A 15,997-nucleotide genomic window follows, 5' to 3' on the forward strand; every position below is an offset into this window, starting at 1 on the left:
TTTGGAAATGATTCTTTTTCATGAACTTTCAAAAAGCTTTTATAGCACAATTCTTCTCTTGTTAAAGTTTACACTGTACACAGGTTTAAATGAGTGTTTATACAATAATATGGCTGCTGAATTGACTTACTCACCAACATCAGTTGATGACTCATTATATTAGGGGTATAATCTGACATGTAACAAATGTCAATAAGCATTTAGAAACACATCCACGTCTTCACACTTCATGCAAACAGATTTTGGGCAACTTTAGTCCACAAACAAATAGTATTTTACACCTCTGAAAGCAGCTTTGACTTCATGAATCTTTTTACATTAATGAACCTTCGTGTTGACAGTAAATCCAGCTTTCGATTGACGTGGTGGAAAATGTGCTTCTGTGTTATGTGCTGTCACACTGTGCAGCCTGTTGGGTATGTTTTCATTCGGGTGTTGCGCAATCAGAAGGGGAAAAAAAAAGGTTCTGTGCTAAAATCAAACATCCAAACATTTCCTGATTGTTAGAGATGGGACTCCTTCCAGGAGATAACAACACCCAGACATGAGGAAAGTATAAATGTAACAGAAACAACATTTACGGTATAAGAGGCAACGTCATTTTAAACACAAAAAGTCAAATTTGACGTTATGCCGTACATTATTACATACATTAATATGTAATGTTCAATTGTAACTCTATATACTTCATAAATAGGTGTAAAATTTCCTTGGTTAAAATTGTCTTGATTACCCACACGATGCCGTTAGAAATCTTAAAGAGTAAAAACATAAAACTTTGAAGAGTTAGTTGCGTCCTCCACATGCTAAACATTATTTTAGTCTTCCTTCTGTACTAATTCCTTCTGTGTTTAGCCGCGCTCGTGCTACGAGTTCTCTTTATTGGCAACGGTGATGGGCTGTTTTGATCCGGGCCGGACGGTGAAGGTGCAACCGTACTGGTGTTTGGAAGACGATCCATTACTGGAAAAGAGAACATTGACAAGTTTGAGTGAAACTGTGCTTAAAAGCACCAGAAGTGCTGCTGTTGTCCCTGGGCTCACCGGACAGCGGACGAGGACACCTTTCCCTCCAGCTCCCGCAGGTCCAGCCCTGCCTTATCGACCCCAGGGTTCTTCTTGCTCTGCGGGGTAAACTTGGGGATGACGGGTACGTTGTTGTCCTCATCAGACAAAGGGGTGTTCCAGTCATCGGGGCTGGTCTCCCCGTCCCTCACTGGGGTAATTTTGTGGTCCATTTCCAGCATTTTCTTCTGTAAGATGCTGAGGAGTGTGGTCTGGCTGGGGGACAGCGGCGGCGGTGGCGGCGGCGGAGACTTGGTAAGGTTTGTCTGGACTAGCGGTTTGGGTTTGACCTTGGTTTGTAGAGGTGGGAGTACTGGAGCTTGTGGGGGTTTGGGTTTGAGGGATGGAGGTGTAATTTGGGGCATTTGTCTGGGAGGGTCTGGTGGAGCGAGGTCGGGGGGAGGCTCCACCATGTCGTCTGTGTCGCCAAACTCTGGCGGGGGAGGAAGCAACAGCACGCTTAGCTCCTCTTTATCGTCCTTGTGGTCGTCCTCTGGGATGCGTTGCTGCGTAGCCAGGTTGGTTGCGCTCACCAGCCCAGCCGTCCCGTTGATGCTGGAGGACTGCGTGTGGTCCTTGACCAGAGCGGGCCTGGGTTTTTGTGAGGTCGTGGGTGTTTGTACGTTTTCCAGGGCAGCGGCAGACTTTGACCTCTCTTCTGTTACGCTTTGTGATGTCGGGAAGGACAAACCGGACCTGGGTTTGGCAGCGGAGCTGTTCGACAGCAGGTCACTGGGGTGGACGTTGGCTGCGAGGTGACTGTTCTTTGGGGGGTCGTTTGAATCCTGATTCGATCTGTGCTTGTCTCTCTCTTTAGCCGCCATTAAAAGACTGAGGGGGGAAGCTACAGATGCCTCACGCGATGCGCCGCTCTCGCTGCCTTTCAGGTTGCGCAATTTACGATCCAGCAACGGGCTGAATTTACCCGTTCGACTCAGAGGTCCTTTGGGTTGATCCTTGCTTGAAATGGCCAAAGTATTTGTCACTTTCGGAGGCTGAGGAGACGTCTGTTGGGTCTGGAGAGGTCTGTCAGGTCCCACTGACTCTGATTTGATTTCCTTCTTCAAGTCAGGCTCGGGTGATGGAGAGCCTGGACTAATATTTAAGTCACGCTCCTTTCTCTCTTCAGAAACTGGTTTAGGCGGTGGAGCTAATTTTGGGGTTTTCCCATCAAACTGAGCAGGCACTGGATTCGATTTAACGGACCTAGAATCTTCCAGAAATACAAGCTGCTTGGGTTTTGGGTTGCGATCTTCGCACCTGCTGAGGATCGAGGCTTTGGGAATGTCATAAAGCTTCGCCGTGTTTTGGGGATTGAAGGTGGACGGTGTGGGTTTCTGCACAGGGGGAGGTGGGGCAGGGGTCTGTGGCGGGGAATCATAGGTGGGGATGGAGGACATTCTGGTTGGTTTTGGAGGAGGCATCTTCATCTTGGCCTGCCTTTCAGAAGGTGGCTGTGGTGCTGCGAATTTGGGATGCTCGGGGACTAGTTCGGGGGGTAGGCTGGACGCGGACAAAGTTGAGGAACCGCTGGAGCAGATAGAGGGAGGCCTTGGCGGTGCCATCTGTGGCGGTTTTAAGTAGGAGAAGTCCTCTTCCATAGAGGGTAATGCTGAAGGAGGTTTTGGAGCGGGCATGGGCGGAGGCCGGAGGTGTTGCAAGTCTGGATCGTCCACGCCGCACATGAATTCTGGTGGAGGTGGGATAAAAGTTCCTGGAGGGGGCGGAGGTGCCATAGTGGGAGGAGGAGGAACAAATAGTTCCTCCTCATGATCAGGCGTGGATATAACAGATCCATTCAACAGATTGTCTCCACCCACTGTGGAAAACAAAGAAGAGATTGATCTGATGCAGGTTTGTCTGCATGTGATTCAGAAACTGCAGAAGTATAAAAGTATTTCCGGCAGGTAAGAACAGCGATTCACAAAGCGCCTTTGGCCCTCAGAGAGCTCCTAAGGCTTTAGGATCAAATGAGTTTTAATGAGACGCAGGCTTGATCAAGCAGGGATGATGCTTGTGGGTCTTTTTGAGGGGGGATTGTTTTCTTTATTATTTACGCCTCTTTTTTGTGAAAAAAGCCTACACTTTTTCGATAAGCTCCATTCCTCGCTGTATTCTGTTCATATTTAAAGAAAATCTCGTCAGTTGAGAAGGGGGCGACATGCTAATGAAATAAACAATGTCTCACACTCTTCGCTTGCTTGTAAATTGTGCCGTCATCTCGAAATTGATTTTCCCTTTTGAAACCCCCTCATTCTCCTGCACCAGCTGCTCTTCTGTCCAATTCAGCATTCGAGTTCTTTTTTCTCTATTTCTTTGGGTTTTTTGGTCATTCTGCCAAATCAAACTGCTTTTTACAAGGAGGCCAGTAGTCACGGTAATGGCTGCATCCACCTTCAATCATTAGATTTCACTGTCCATTCATTGCTAGGAGCCTAACAACCAATCACACCTTTAGAACACTGTGTCCTCCCTACAACGGGGTCAACCACACCTCCTCATTAAGATAAAAGTTTCTGCTCCCTCCTCGCCCAGAGTTGCTCTCAGAAACTTCCTCAATCACTCTTAAGCTAAGACGCCTTGCCAGGATTTTTTAGGCTAAGCTAGGAGCTCTCCACGAGGACTCTGAGAATCTTTTTGAATAGGTGCCCTGGTGTTTCAAAGCTATTTAAATCATTCATGACACACAGGCATTAAAAACTAATGGCTCAGAGCTTGAGGAATTCAGCTTTGTTCTAATAAATGCAACCACTCCCATTCTGTAAACACCTTAGCAACCTGGTCTGGCTGTTTGGGTGCATTCAGGAGGGTAACTGAGCCATGACCTGGGCAAACATTTACCTGCCCCACATTTTCAAATCTTATCGCATTTGCCCGATCCATCAGCTGCCTTGGACGGAGGGCACTTCACGCCACAAATAATGGAGTTTCAATGAACTCTATTCGTTAGATCCCAGATCCAGACCCACCTGAGCCGTTGATCTTGGCGCCGTTGACGGGGGGAAGGAGGGGAACTTTGGGTGTTGGGACAGCAAACCCTTGAAAGCTGTCTAGGCTTGAGGACTGTGAAGGAGGAAAAACACCGTGAGAGGGCTGATACTTCAATATTTGAGATGCTCAGAAGAATATGTGTGTGGAGAACTTTAGTAAACACAGGATTAACAATAAATCCTGGTTTAAAGGCATTTATTTACCATTTTAAAGTGGCCCAGCAACATTTGAACAAATGCTTCCTCTAGAGACCCTAAAAACACATTAATGCATCAATCTGGGAGTGGCTGGTTTCAGGTATTTCTGGCTTTTTTATCACTAAAAAAAGATGAATCATCTATAAAGATGATTAATCAATAATAGTCAATACTAAGACCCGTTTTTTCGTGAATCAGAGGATACACCTATCACTCTCTCATTGTCCAGAAGAAGAATCAACCCTGTTGCTTAGATACCCCCGTGTTTTATTGTGAGCGACAGTGAGACGCGAGGGGGCGGGGCCTACTTGCCAACTGCACCAAAAATAACCACAGGCCGTGTTGACACAACAAAGAACAAGTGGAGGTGATCTCAAACAGAACCGTTGAACACAGAATCCAGGCCCCGCGTCAGAGAAATTACTCATCCTTCCCTCCCAGCGTCAGCGTTCCCTCGCCACAAACACAGAAGGTGTGTCGGTTCCACGATCCAGTCTGACTTCAGCTGGCTGCTCCCAGAACTGTGACTCACGTTTCACCAAAAGCAAGAGAAGATGTGCTGCTGGGTGTGTCGGACCAGACGCATGCCACAGATTCACAGAACACTCCCTGACACCCGAGTGTGAGAACAACCAGCCCTGGTTCGCCGCAGCCCTGCGCCATGACGACATGATGGGAGGCGCTATTGTCATCCTAAACCGATTTAGAATGAAAGGGCGTGCGCCAGAGTTAAGGAGGAACACGTCCTTCATTTTGAAGCAATTAAAATTGCACTGATTAGACTTTGAGCTACGATTGAATCAAAGTTGTTGTGAACCACAAATAATCTGTCAAACAAGCCAAAAGATCTCAAGTATTAAAAATTGATGACATTTTGGTAGCCAGATTTTTTTTAAAGTCAAAACTATAAGAAATTTCCCCATATCATGGTTCTTGTAGTCCTTGTGTCGTGTGTAGAACACATGAAGCTCTGATCTATGTGAAGTGGTTGGTCGGCACATTAATTTAACAGGTCTTTATCTTTTTTCCTTCCTGGTTCTGGGCTGTTTTTTAAAAAAAAGACCTCAATTCCAGCATAATAAAGTGTCCTTTATCAGCTCTCTTGCGTGCGTGCACTCGGCCAGACAGAGCTCAGGACGAAAACAATAATAATAATAAAAAAACTTTAACGGCAGCGAGACGGAAAGGCGGGATCTGATCCCATGCAAACACGGTGTTATTCAAATGTGCGAAAATCAGCGATAAAATGTAAATGACTCGGGGGAAGTGGAGCATGGTAGACTCACAGTGAGATGCTTGACTGTGGGTCTGGCCCTGACGCTGGCAGTTCCGGACTCTGGGATGGCTGAAGGCTGCAGCACCAGGTCCACGTTGTCTGCAAACAAATGGGAAAAGATCACGTCTCTCCTCACGGGCTCTCACAAGAAAAGACGGGATTTCAGAGAGGACGCCCGCCATCTCAGCTGCCACTGGTGTCCAGCGGCCCCGCATTGATCTCCGCAGATGGGATTAGTGGATTCCTGTCATTGTAATGGCCCGACCCACTGTGATAACATAGTCTTGAACAGGTCAACGAGGAGATTCTTAAGATCAAGATCAAGATGCCAGAGAGACAGCAGAGGTAGCTGAGCAGGGCTGGAGGATGAAAGGCAGCTTTGATGCATTCCTCTGCTTCTCACCCCTCTGTCTCGCCATGTGTTTGACTAATAAGTGACTGGTGACAGGAACATGTCACTGAGAACTATTTAGGCTGTCTGCCCTCACTAATCATCATTAAGGCTCCCGGGAGAAGTGTGGAGTGAACAAAGGGCCCCGCTACACCTACAAGGGCTGCAGGTGAGAAGAGAAAAATCATCTGCGTTGTTAGAGCTAGTCTGATGACCAGAACGCCCACCTCTGCCACACGGATCAGCTGTAAATTGCTGTCATATAACTGGATGCCTTCCTGTAAACTGATATCAACCTGTTTCCTTCTTAATCATACACAGAAAACACGTCACGTTATTTTGCCTGTCCTGAAACACAAAACGCAGGTCTGCGTTCACTGACAGGACGCCCCGACACCATTAAAGCGTTAAAAACCTCCATGTGGGCCCCGGTCCAAAGGTCGCGCGTAGGCCCGTCACTCACCCATCTCCTTCATTTTCACGTTGGTGTCGAAGAGAGATTGATTCTTCCGACCCAGGAAGTGCAGCGGGCCCTTCTTCATGGTGGCAGGTGACAGGGAAACAGGCCTATGGGCGCATTATGATGCGCAGGTAAATCCGTGCGTGTTTTCCTCTCTGAGGCAGGTGCGCCGACGCTCTGCACGCAAACCCGATTCCTGCTGTTTGGTTCCACTTTTCAGGACAGGCGGAGAAAATGGAGCAGAGCCCGCCTCCCCTGCTGTCCCCGGGCCTCCCTCTTCTGCTCACACACTCCCCGACAGGTGAGGCGTCACAGCAGCACGCGCTTTCACCACATACCTGCGCGCAACGCACGTGAGGGCGCGCGAAGGAGCGACCTCCCACATTCTCCTCCGGTAACATCTGGATCTACAGCAGGAGACGCAAACATCAGGGAGAAGCGAAGAAGCCGCGTGCGTGCGTGCGTGCGTGCGTGTGCAGAGGAGTCTTTATATGTTCGAACGTTGTTTTTTGTTTGTTTTCTACCAATTGTCCCATAACGGGATCGTTTCCATTAGTTAGTTAGGTTGTCAGCTCGTTAGTTACTTAGTTTTATTTATTTATTTTTGCTTTTTAGGTACATATTTTGATGTATTTTCGGTGACAAATCAAAAGCAAATATAACAATTAAATGCACACTATCATTTTGCACAGCTAAAAACAATTTGCAAGCTAATTGTAGTGCATGTTTATATTGAGTTATTAAAATCGGATTTAAATCACACTGTAATATCCCAGAAAGAAGTTGTGACTGATAAATAAGTGAGATATAGATAATTATTTTAAAAATGAATGTGAAGTTGGCCCTCAAATGCTTCTGTATGGCGCCGTGAATGATTAGAATATTATGATGGGAAATCAGATGGCAAATGAGTGGCAAATCAGATGCAGAATTTATAGATTTCCTTTACATTTTCTTGGTATAGTTACTTAAATATGTATAACTGTAATGTAATAGGAGTTCTACTGCAGTATGCCTACTTTGAAACAACTACAACAAATGTACAGTGATTACATGATGTTAACGCAGATTACAGGTCCAACAGATTATAAACAGAGATTGACCAAGCAGTTAAACTTCAACTTTCAAATGTAACATGAAAATGATCAAAAAAATAAACCCAAATACAAAAATCTACATTGTGTCTGTCAGTGGAAATATGTGACCGCCCGGGTGTTATTGTACATGTCATATCCTTCACCTGTCATGGAGATCACGTGACCCAGGTGATTGTGCCATAATGTAAAGAGGATTAATTATCCACTCTACCTCACAGTGACCTCTGACAGCGAGGGCTCATGTTTCAGAGCAACCGCCGCCTTTGTTTCTGCTGAGATTGAAAGAGTCTGATGGATTTGGGGGATCGGGCAGATCATAAAACATGTTTGCCCTCGTGCTTTAAATTACACAACAGTGATTAAAACCTTTCCTCACAGGTTTTTTTCCCAGTCACGTCAGACTGTTGTACCCGAGCCTCAGTGGAAGACAAAGCAGACTGGTCCAGCCAGTTCTCCTGACTCCGCTGATGTAACATGATGAAGGCGCTGACAGGACCCTTCGACATGTTGCTGCGCCCCGTCCAAGGAACCTGGACATCCAGGAACCTCCGCGGCAACTTTGTCCCTTTCGCTGTCTCTTAACGCTCATGCCGCCAGAAGAGGACGGACGTGTTTGTGGTCCATTTGAAGTGGCACATAACTCAATACATAACACACTTTTGTCACAGTTTCATATACTCCTGCTTTCTGTCATGATAATATAATTATCATGCACAGCATTTTACAAATCCATCATAGGACAGGTTGATATTTGGCACCAGATGAGACCTGATAAACTGCTTGTGAATGAAAATGAAAGTAAAGTCAGTATCATGACTGTTTACTTTCCGTATTCAACAGTTTTCCCAGTGTTGCTGCTGGGGGCCTGATGGCAGATGGATGAGCGTTAAGAGGGTCTGAAGGAGCCCAGTGATGCTCCCTGCTTGTGAAAGTAGGGTAAGCTGGGAGATCACTGGGCTACAGCAAGAAGACTTAAGTAAAGCAGCATGTTCAGACAGTGAGCTGATTTTGTAACATGGTAAAGTATGTTTAGCTTTACGATCGTATAATTAGAAGTAGCCTCTTCACTGACTTTGCGGGGAAACTTGGGGTCACCGCTGACTGTCCCCAGAGGTGTCCCTTCAACTGTGGGACAGTTAAACCACCCTCTCACCACAGCTCTCAGCACAGGGGAGGAATCTTCAGGATTTATTCATCCATATTAATCTTATTTTCCCGGTTTTTACTCCAGATGGATGGATTTTGTTTTGATTTTGATTTGATTTTTACTTTAAATGTTGCACACACAGCCATTTGCACATGATGGGAACCATTGCAAACACCGTAAACAAACTGGCCTGCTGATCCCAGCATCAGGTGGTGCCCCAACGAGGTCTCTTTAATCAGACTTTGACAAGCAAATTGGATCGGATTTTCTGAGCCTTTCGCTCAGTCAAGCGGGGACGTGAGCGGCTCGCATGCGCTGAGTCCGCTCACTATTTTCTTCCTGGGGAGGCACCGACTGTGACAGCTGCCCGGCGGATGCACCACGTTAGGGGTATGGTTCTCGCTGGACTTTTCACTCTCCGGTTTTGAAAGCAAAATAAGCCATGGGGAACGTCTTCGGATCGCTGGAGGAGCTCCAGGCGCGCGAGAGCCACCAGTGGTACAGGAAATTTATGACCGAGTGCCCATCTGGACTTCTCACTTTTTACGAATTCAAACAGTTCTTCGGCCTGAAGAACCTGTCACCGTCGTCAAACGCCTACATCCAGACCTTGTTTAGGACCTTTGACATGAACGACGTAAGACCCTTTGCGCCCTCCTCTCAATTAAATAACAGAGTTTAATTTAAAGGGATAATTAGAGATTAGAGCTGTGTGGTTAAACTTTTAGTCCAGATGAAACTTCGCGTGAAATGTGTTTATATTATCATCCATTATGATCGTTGTGTGTATTCTAGTTTGTTTTATATAGAGGAGAACTGAATATCTCATCATTTATGTACGGATGTTAATATTCAACCACAATTACAACTAAAATATTAATACATATTTAGGAAAAAAGTGAAAATTTCCATGATGTGTCGAGGTTTCATTACACAAAGTGTTGTCACGCGTGGTATTTCTGCTGGGGAGCAAACAGTTTGAGAGGATTTTAGCTCATCAGAGGAAGGTTTATCCCTTCGGCATGGCTAAGTAGACTGACCTACAACCTAAACATGACACGCGTGACCCACCCCCACCCCCCATACAGCAGGCGCACCTGCCTTAATGATCTCTAAAGGTCAGCGTTCATTATCCCTCCTGACATGCAGCTCTCTGGGTCTCTTCTCCTGCAGGACGGCTTCATTGATTTCATGGAGTACGTGGCTGCTCTGAGTCTGGTGCTGAAGGCAGGAGTGCAGCAGAAGCTGCGCTGGTATTTTAAACTCTACGACATAGACGGGAGTGGCTGCATCGACCGTGACGAGCTGCTGCTCATAATCAAGGTGAGCATTAGACTTAAGGGCTTAGGGAGACATCCCCCCACCTCAAAATAAAACCAAAGTAGTGTCCTCGAACCACCCCAGAGGACCATCAGAGCTTTAGTGAGAGTGAGGAGGTCCAGAGGAGGGCAAGACCTGAGCCACAGCTGTATACCAGAGGGGCAGATGATGTTTACTGACCTCTGCTGGCTGAAGAGTCAACAAGGGAGTAATACAACCAGGAACTAGCTAAACTCCCCTCTCTTATTAGACTCAAACCCACAACCTCCTTGCCACAAGGAAACTGGGGGCTGGGTTTAGATTCTATGCCCCATGCAGATGCCAGGCTTTTATTTTTTCAGACTGGATCTTTTCTCATAGAAAGAGTGAGTTTTTTTCAGTGCCATATTTCCCAATTCTAACATTTGAAGAGTTTTAGGTTGTGAGGAATGATGCTCCAATGTGGCGCTGATGTAGAATGATCTCCTCTCTGTGGTGTTCCAGTCCATCCGTGCAATCAATGGAATTCCCTCCGAGATGTCGGCTGAGGAGTTTACCAACATGGTGTTTGATAAGATTGACATCAACGGAGACGGTGAGCTCCGAATATTCCAACCACAGCAGAATCGTCGACCGATCGTTGATTTATTTATTTTTTCTGTTTTAGGTGAACTCAGCTACGAGGAATTCATAGAGGGGATCCAGAATGACGAAACTCTGCTGAAGATGCTAACAGAGAGTTTGGACCTGACGCACATTATGCAGAAAATCGAAGGACAGATGAATGCCAGCAGCTCGGACTGACGGTACAGCTGCGGATCAGGATCGGGATCAGGATCTGGATCTGGATCTGGATCGATACGTCGAGATGTTCTTCCTCCGTCTCAGGCCGCGATGCCGTTTCACTCTGCCGACAAACTCAAAGCTTGAAAATCAGTTTGCGTTGCTGCTGGACTGATCACAAGATTGCTTGATTTCTACTCATTTAAGTGCCATTATAATCTGTGGGAGTTTGTGTGCTTCCTGTTGTTTCTTTATTCGATTTAACAGCTTCTCAGCCATAAATCAGAGGATCTGAATGTATTTGAATCAGGGCCAACTCAGCCATAAATAGAAACAAATCTTTTCCGGGTCAGCAAGTCGGTCATATTTTTATGGGGATTTGTGTTAAAGGTTTTTTTCGGACCGCGCTTTTTCTGTCCTGTAATCAGCAGGTCGGTTCAGCCGTCAAGGGGTTCTCAGTGGCTTAAAGCGCTGGCTTAGCTTCTATAAATAGAGTCGGCTACGTAAAGTGTAATAAACTGCTCAAAACTAATTTGAGTGCTTCGTTGATTGTTTTGGGTTTAGCATATGTTCACAGAAAGGCACAGCTCAAACATAATTTTTCTTCTTCTTGTTGTTAGCACTGGTGTTAAAGTTAGCCACAGAGCGCAGGGTTTTTCTGCTGGACCAACAGCTGACACTGAAAATCATAATACCATAAACGGATGCGCAGTTTTATTGCCTACAGTAAAAACAGGTGAATTATAGATGATGATATTCAGGGAAATTGATAGCGATCAGTTTTACGATGCTTTATGATGACCGCAAAGGACTCTGTCATTCAGTTGTGGAAACGTCACCCATCCTTTGTGATGCGGAATGCAGCCGCCTCGACTCCAACATGCGCAATGCAGAATTAGCATCACACAGCAGCGGCCTAATTGCACATTTAATTGCAGTGAAACCAGGGAAATTAAAGCAAAGACGAGCAAGTGGTGGCGGCAACAGTCAGAAAAGGCCGTGCGGTTTCAGGGAGTGGTCTGACCCCTGGACCAGCATCATTACCATCACCATCACCACCATCAACCACAACAACGGTCCTGCTGCTGTCAGTCAGGGTCATCAGTCCCTGTGATGTGTAAATTACACATCAGTGCTGCATCTCCCATGAATAAATTGATTGAACTGATTAGGATGGTTGAGAAAACATGTTTCCTACAGATTAGTGCAGATTGTTGTTCGATTCTGTAAGAAAATATTTATTTCATATCAAGTAAAGACTCCCAAAAATAAGATATATCATATATAGATTACTGTGATCATTTGCTCTTACTATAAATGCGTGTGTGTGAGAGAGAGAGAGAGAGAGAGAGAGAGAGAGAGGTGACGTGACGTGACGCCTCCAGCTGATCAGCAAAGGTGTGTCCCGCGCCGTGACGTCACTCCCTACCTGAGTTTCGGTGAGGGGGAAGAAGCCAAACGGAGCGACGAACGACGGGCCGTCCTTTGGAGGCGTCTGTGTCTCTGTGTTGTTATTCCCAGAGGAAGAACGGTGAACGCCCGTGAACTTTGTTTACGCGCGGACCTGCGGGAGTTTTTCCTGCGGGAGGGAAACCGACGCTTTTTACCCCGCAGCTGCTGGTCAGAAGAGCGCCGAGGAGCGACTCGACTTCCTGGTTCTCCGCAGGTATGTCCGTCGGTATCGCGCTCCGTCACTTGACTTTGAGCGTTTAAGTGTCACGTTAGAGCAAACCTCCGCATATTTAGCGGACTGTGGCTGTACGTTTGCGTGCTCTCACCTGTCCGGACTGACTGTGTCGGTGCTCGCGCAGAATGTCGGTCACCCCGCGACGCGTCCGGCTGAAGCCCTGGCTCGTGGCTCAGGTGGACAGCGGCCGATACCCCGGGCTGGTGTGGATCGACCGCGAGGCCATGCGCTTCAGGATCCCATGGAAACACGCCACGAGACATACGCCGCAGCACGAGGACGAGGACACCATATTTAAGGTGAAAAGAGTTCCGTCATCTTTAAACCAAACACTCCTCTGCTCTGCTCACTCTCACCCTCCAGTCATTTAAGTGGAGACAGGTTCGTCGGTTCTAATGAGGTTCGTTTCTCTTAGATTTAGTAGATTGGGACCAAAAGTAGTTGATGCGCAACAAGTGGCCCAGCCTTTAACATGAAACATTCAGGAGTGCAAAAATGAACAATTCATTACACATAGTGACTTAAAAAAACGGGTGTTCCAGAATTTGTCTATCCCTGTTATTCTGTTACTGCTTATTTGTGGGCTTGTGTATTCAAGTTTATAATGCCCGATTAAAAATATTCTACTTAAGTTTTCCTACTCCGTAACAGTTTATCAAACACCAGTTGTGTCGGGTCAAAATAAACTCTTAATTTCACACAAGCCCAGGGTCGTCATGGAGATGTTCCTAGTTCTTTTTCATCCAGTTTTGTTTGCAGCATCATTTAAGATCTTGTAACATGATTATGGTTCTCCCTGCAGCACTGGCAGATGAACCAGAGATGAGAGTAGCTACAGGGTTTTATTTTAGATCCATGAAGGTGATGTTTGGACAGACCCTCCGGTTTTTAGGCGTTAAATAATGCCGCATACATTTATTTATCTTCAGTTGCTAATTTTTTAGCACGTGAGGTTGGACCGCGGGGTCCTCCTCATCCCCAGACATAAGCTACACATGTTCTGTTTAAATCCACCCCCAGGCCTGGGCTGTGGAGACTGGGAAGTTCCAAGAAGGAATGGACGAACCTGATCCTGCAAAGTGGAAAGCTCAGCTTCGATGTGCCCTCAACAAAAGCCGAGAATTTAACCTGGTCTACGATGGCACCAAAGAGGTCCCGATGAATCCTCTGAAAATATACGACGTCTGCGAAATCCCGCAGCCGTCCAGCAACCAGGGTAAATCAGAAAGGCTTGCAAGAGTGAATTTTGTCCCACATTTTCTATTTTATTTAGCCTACTTTTTCCCCCACCCCAAAGGGTCTTCAGACGCGGGTTCTTGGACACCCCATGATGACGATGGTGGTGAGGAAGACATTCCAGATACACCAGAGTCTCTTCCTCCTTACCCATCCAATGGTGAACAGCTGTTACTCCATTTTTATATAGATCGATCCAATAAGCCATGTTTTTAAAAAATATGACAAAATATTTAGGTTCACATATATATTCGGGGGGGTGTTGGTATTTTAGAAGTTGCCAGATTGTGTTTGCAGCCTCTTAAACTTCCCCTGAGTGATTCTGACTGATACCAGCTGCCGACTATGCTGGGACCAGTTGAACCAATCTGGACTTTTGCATTTTAAATCCGACAGGATCTCATCGCTGAGAAATTAAAACCTCGTAGGATCGACAATATTTCAGGCCGCTGTAATGAACCGAACACCAGCAACTCAATTTAATGTGACATTTAAAGCTCATTCTTCTCCCCTCCATCATGTAGGCACCAGCCCCTCTCCTCTCATCCTGTGGTCTCCTACGGGCTCAGAGTCCTCCATGCAGCCCTCCAGCTGTCCACCTTCAAACGAGGGCTGGCCCAAAGAGGAATCTGTTAAAATCTGGCCCAAAGAGGAGCCTGTGGATGTGGAGATGCACCCCACCCTTATGGCTGACATGCCCCCTGCAAATCTGCCTGATCACCCGATGCAGCCTCCTCCTCTGCCTGACACTCTGTTTGCCACTCCAGAAACATGGATCAGCTCCCTCCCAAGTAAGCACCCCCCCCCCCCCCCCCACCTTTGTCAATATCCTCAAATTGAAAAAAAGAAAGGAAGCCCACCTTGTTCAAAAAGCTAATTTGTGCCTGCTCTAGTGACAGATCTGGAGGTGCAGTTCCTGTACCGGGGGAAGGAGATGTGTCCCACAGTCACCGTCAGTAACCCGCAGGGCTGCAGGCTGTTCTACGGAGACCTGGGCCCCATGGTCAACCAGGAGGAGCTGTTCGGGCCGGTCAGCCTGGAGCAGCTGCGCTTTCCAACTGCAGAACACATTACCAACGACAAGCAGAGGGTTTTCACCAGCCGCCTGCTGGACGTGATGGACAGAGGTTTGATCCTGGAGGTCAGTGGCCACGACATCTATGCAGTGCGCCTCTGCCAGTGTAAGGTGTACTGGTCTGGCCCCTGCGCTCCAAACCAGGCGGCCCCCAATCTTATCGAGCGCCAGAAGAAGGTCAAGCTGTTTTGCCTGGAGTCTTTCCTCAGCGGTAAGTAGCATTATCTCTGTTTTTATCATGTTTCTTAATATGTGCTGTTTAAGATCTGTTTTTTAAGATTGAAAGTGTGTGTGTGTTGTCCAGGGGTGATAGCCCACCAGCGTGGCCAGACTCCAACCCTCCCTGCGTTCGATATTAGCCTGTGCTTCGGGGAGGAGTGGCCTGACGGGAGGCCCAGGGAGAGGAAACTCATCATGGTCCAGGTGAGAGACCCACATCAAGCCCGCTTAGACCCTCGTCCCTCCAGTTTTGGAACCTCCGATTGAAGTGTCCTCCTTCTGTGCTCCAGGTGATTCCAGTGGTGGCCCGTATGATAACTGAGATGTTTTCCGGAGACAACACGCGATCCTTCGACAGCGGCAGTGTTCGACTGCAGATTTCAGTTCCAGATATAAAAGACAACATAGTTTCCCACCTAAAGCATCTGTACTGCCTGCTGCAGACCCACCAGGGCCAGGAGGGCTGGGCATTGCCCCCTGGTGCGGGCTTGAATATTGACCAGGCCTTGCAGGCCCAACACTGAACTGTATTTTTACCAATATTGTAAAGAAGTACTTATGTGTAATCCCACCTAGAAGTGTGCACGCTATGCAATCTGATTTACATGCTTTTCTTTTGTATAAATCTGAGATGAGATGTTTTTTTTCCCCCCTCTATAAAAGTGCTTTAAAGCTGCTTTAATCAGCCTCAGGTCTGCCTCATGCTGTGGGGACAACATGGGTCAAAGTCCTGCTGCAAATGAACATTAGCAAAGTTAAAAAGTAACAGGGAGTCCTGCGTCGTATTTAGAGTTGACAGGTGATTACCCAACTCTTTTAATAAAAAATAATGTCGTGAAATATTTTTGAAGGTGTTCACTAAATGAGGTATTTTTGTAACGTATATGCGAATTTGCATTTTAGGATCCAGTTTCCATGTATTTTTTTTGCTTATTTTTTTTTTTTGCAAAAGTTATCAATGGTCCTATTTGACAGTTTTCTTTTCTACTTCGTCTAGCATGTTTTGTACTGTGTGTTTAAGTCGTTTGTTATATTTAGGCAGGCCTTAAAGTATACAACGTTATAGGAACTTTAT

The 15,997-nt window shown here is 46.5% G+C and overlaps 3 protein-coding genes across 3 annotated transcripts; 2 read left to right on the forward strand and 1 right to left on the reverse strand.

The window, feature by feature from the left end:
• Positions 1 to 23: 23 nt before the first annotated feature.
• Positions 24 to 6,707, reverse strand: LOC101061211 (formin-like protein 7). Its single transcript, XM_003973247.3, has 5 exons — positions 6,383 to 6,707; positions 5,539 to 5,627; positions 4,034 to 4,127; positions 1,044 to 2,883; positions 24 to 963 (listed from the first exon to the last, which is right to left on the reverse strand). The coding sequence occupies exons 1-5, from the start codon at positions 6,459 to 6,461 to the stop codon at positions 867 to 869; spliced, it is 2,199 nt and encodes a 732-aa protein (XP_003973296.2). The 5' UTR covers positions 6,462 to 6,707; the 3' UTR covers positions 24 to 866.
• Positions 6,708 to 8,905: 2,198 nt separating this feature from the next.
• On the forward strand, positions 8,906 to 11,237 carry guca1ab.2 (guanylate cyclase activator 1Ab.2). Its single transcript, XM_003973248.3, has 4 exons — positions 8,906 to 9,260; positions 9,797 to 9,946; positions 10,427 to 10,517; positions 10,590 to 11,237. Exons 1-4 carry the CDS (start codon positions 9,066 to 9,068, stop codon positions 10,724 to 10,726), a joined length of 573 nt encoding a protein of 190 aa, XP_003973297.2. The 5' UTR covers positions 8,906 to 9,065; the 3' UTR covers positions 10,727 to 11,237.
• Positions 11,238 to 12,110: 873 nt separating this feature from the next.
• irf6 (interferon regulatory factor 6) lies at positions 12,111 to 15,604 on the forward strand. Its single transcript, XM_011613810.2, has 8 exons — positions 12,111 to 12,371; positions 12,517 to 12,691; positions 13,413 to 13,608; positions 13,690 to 13,788; positions 14,153 to 14,419; positions 14,522 to 14,914; positions 15,008 to 15,126; positions 15,213 to 15,604. The coding sequence occupies exons 2-8, from the start codon at positions 12,518 to 12,520 to the stop codon at positions 15,444 to 15,446; spliced, it is 1,482 nt and encodes a 493-aa protein (XP_011612112.1). The 5' UTR covers positions 12,111 to 12,371; position 12,517; the 3' UTR covers positions 15,447 to 15,604.
• The last annotated feature ends 393 nt before the right edge of the window (positions 15,605 to 15,997 follow it).

Source organism: Takifugu rubripes, chromosome 19, assembly GCF_901000725.2.
Source record: "Takifugu rubripes chromosome 19, fTakRub1.2, whole genome shotgun sequence".
NCBI lineage: Eukaryota > Metazoa > Chordata > Actinopteri > Tetraodontiformes > Tetraodontidae > Takifugu > Takifugu rubripes.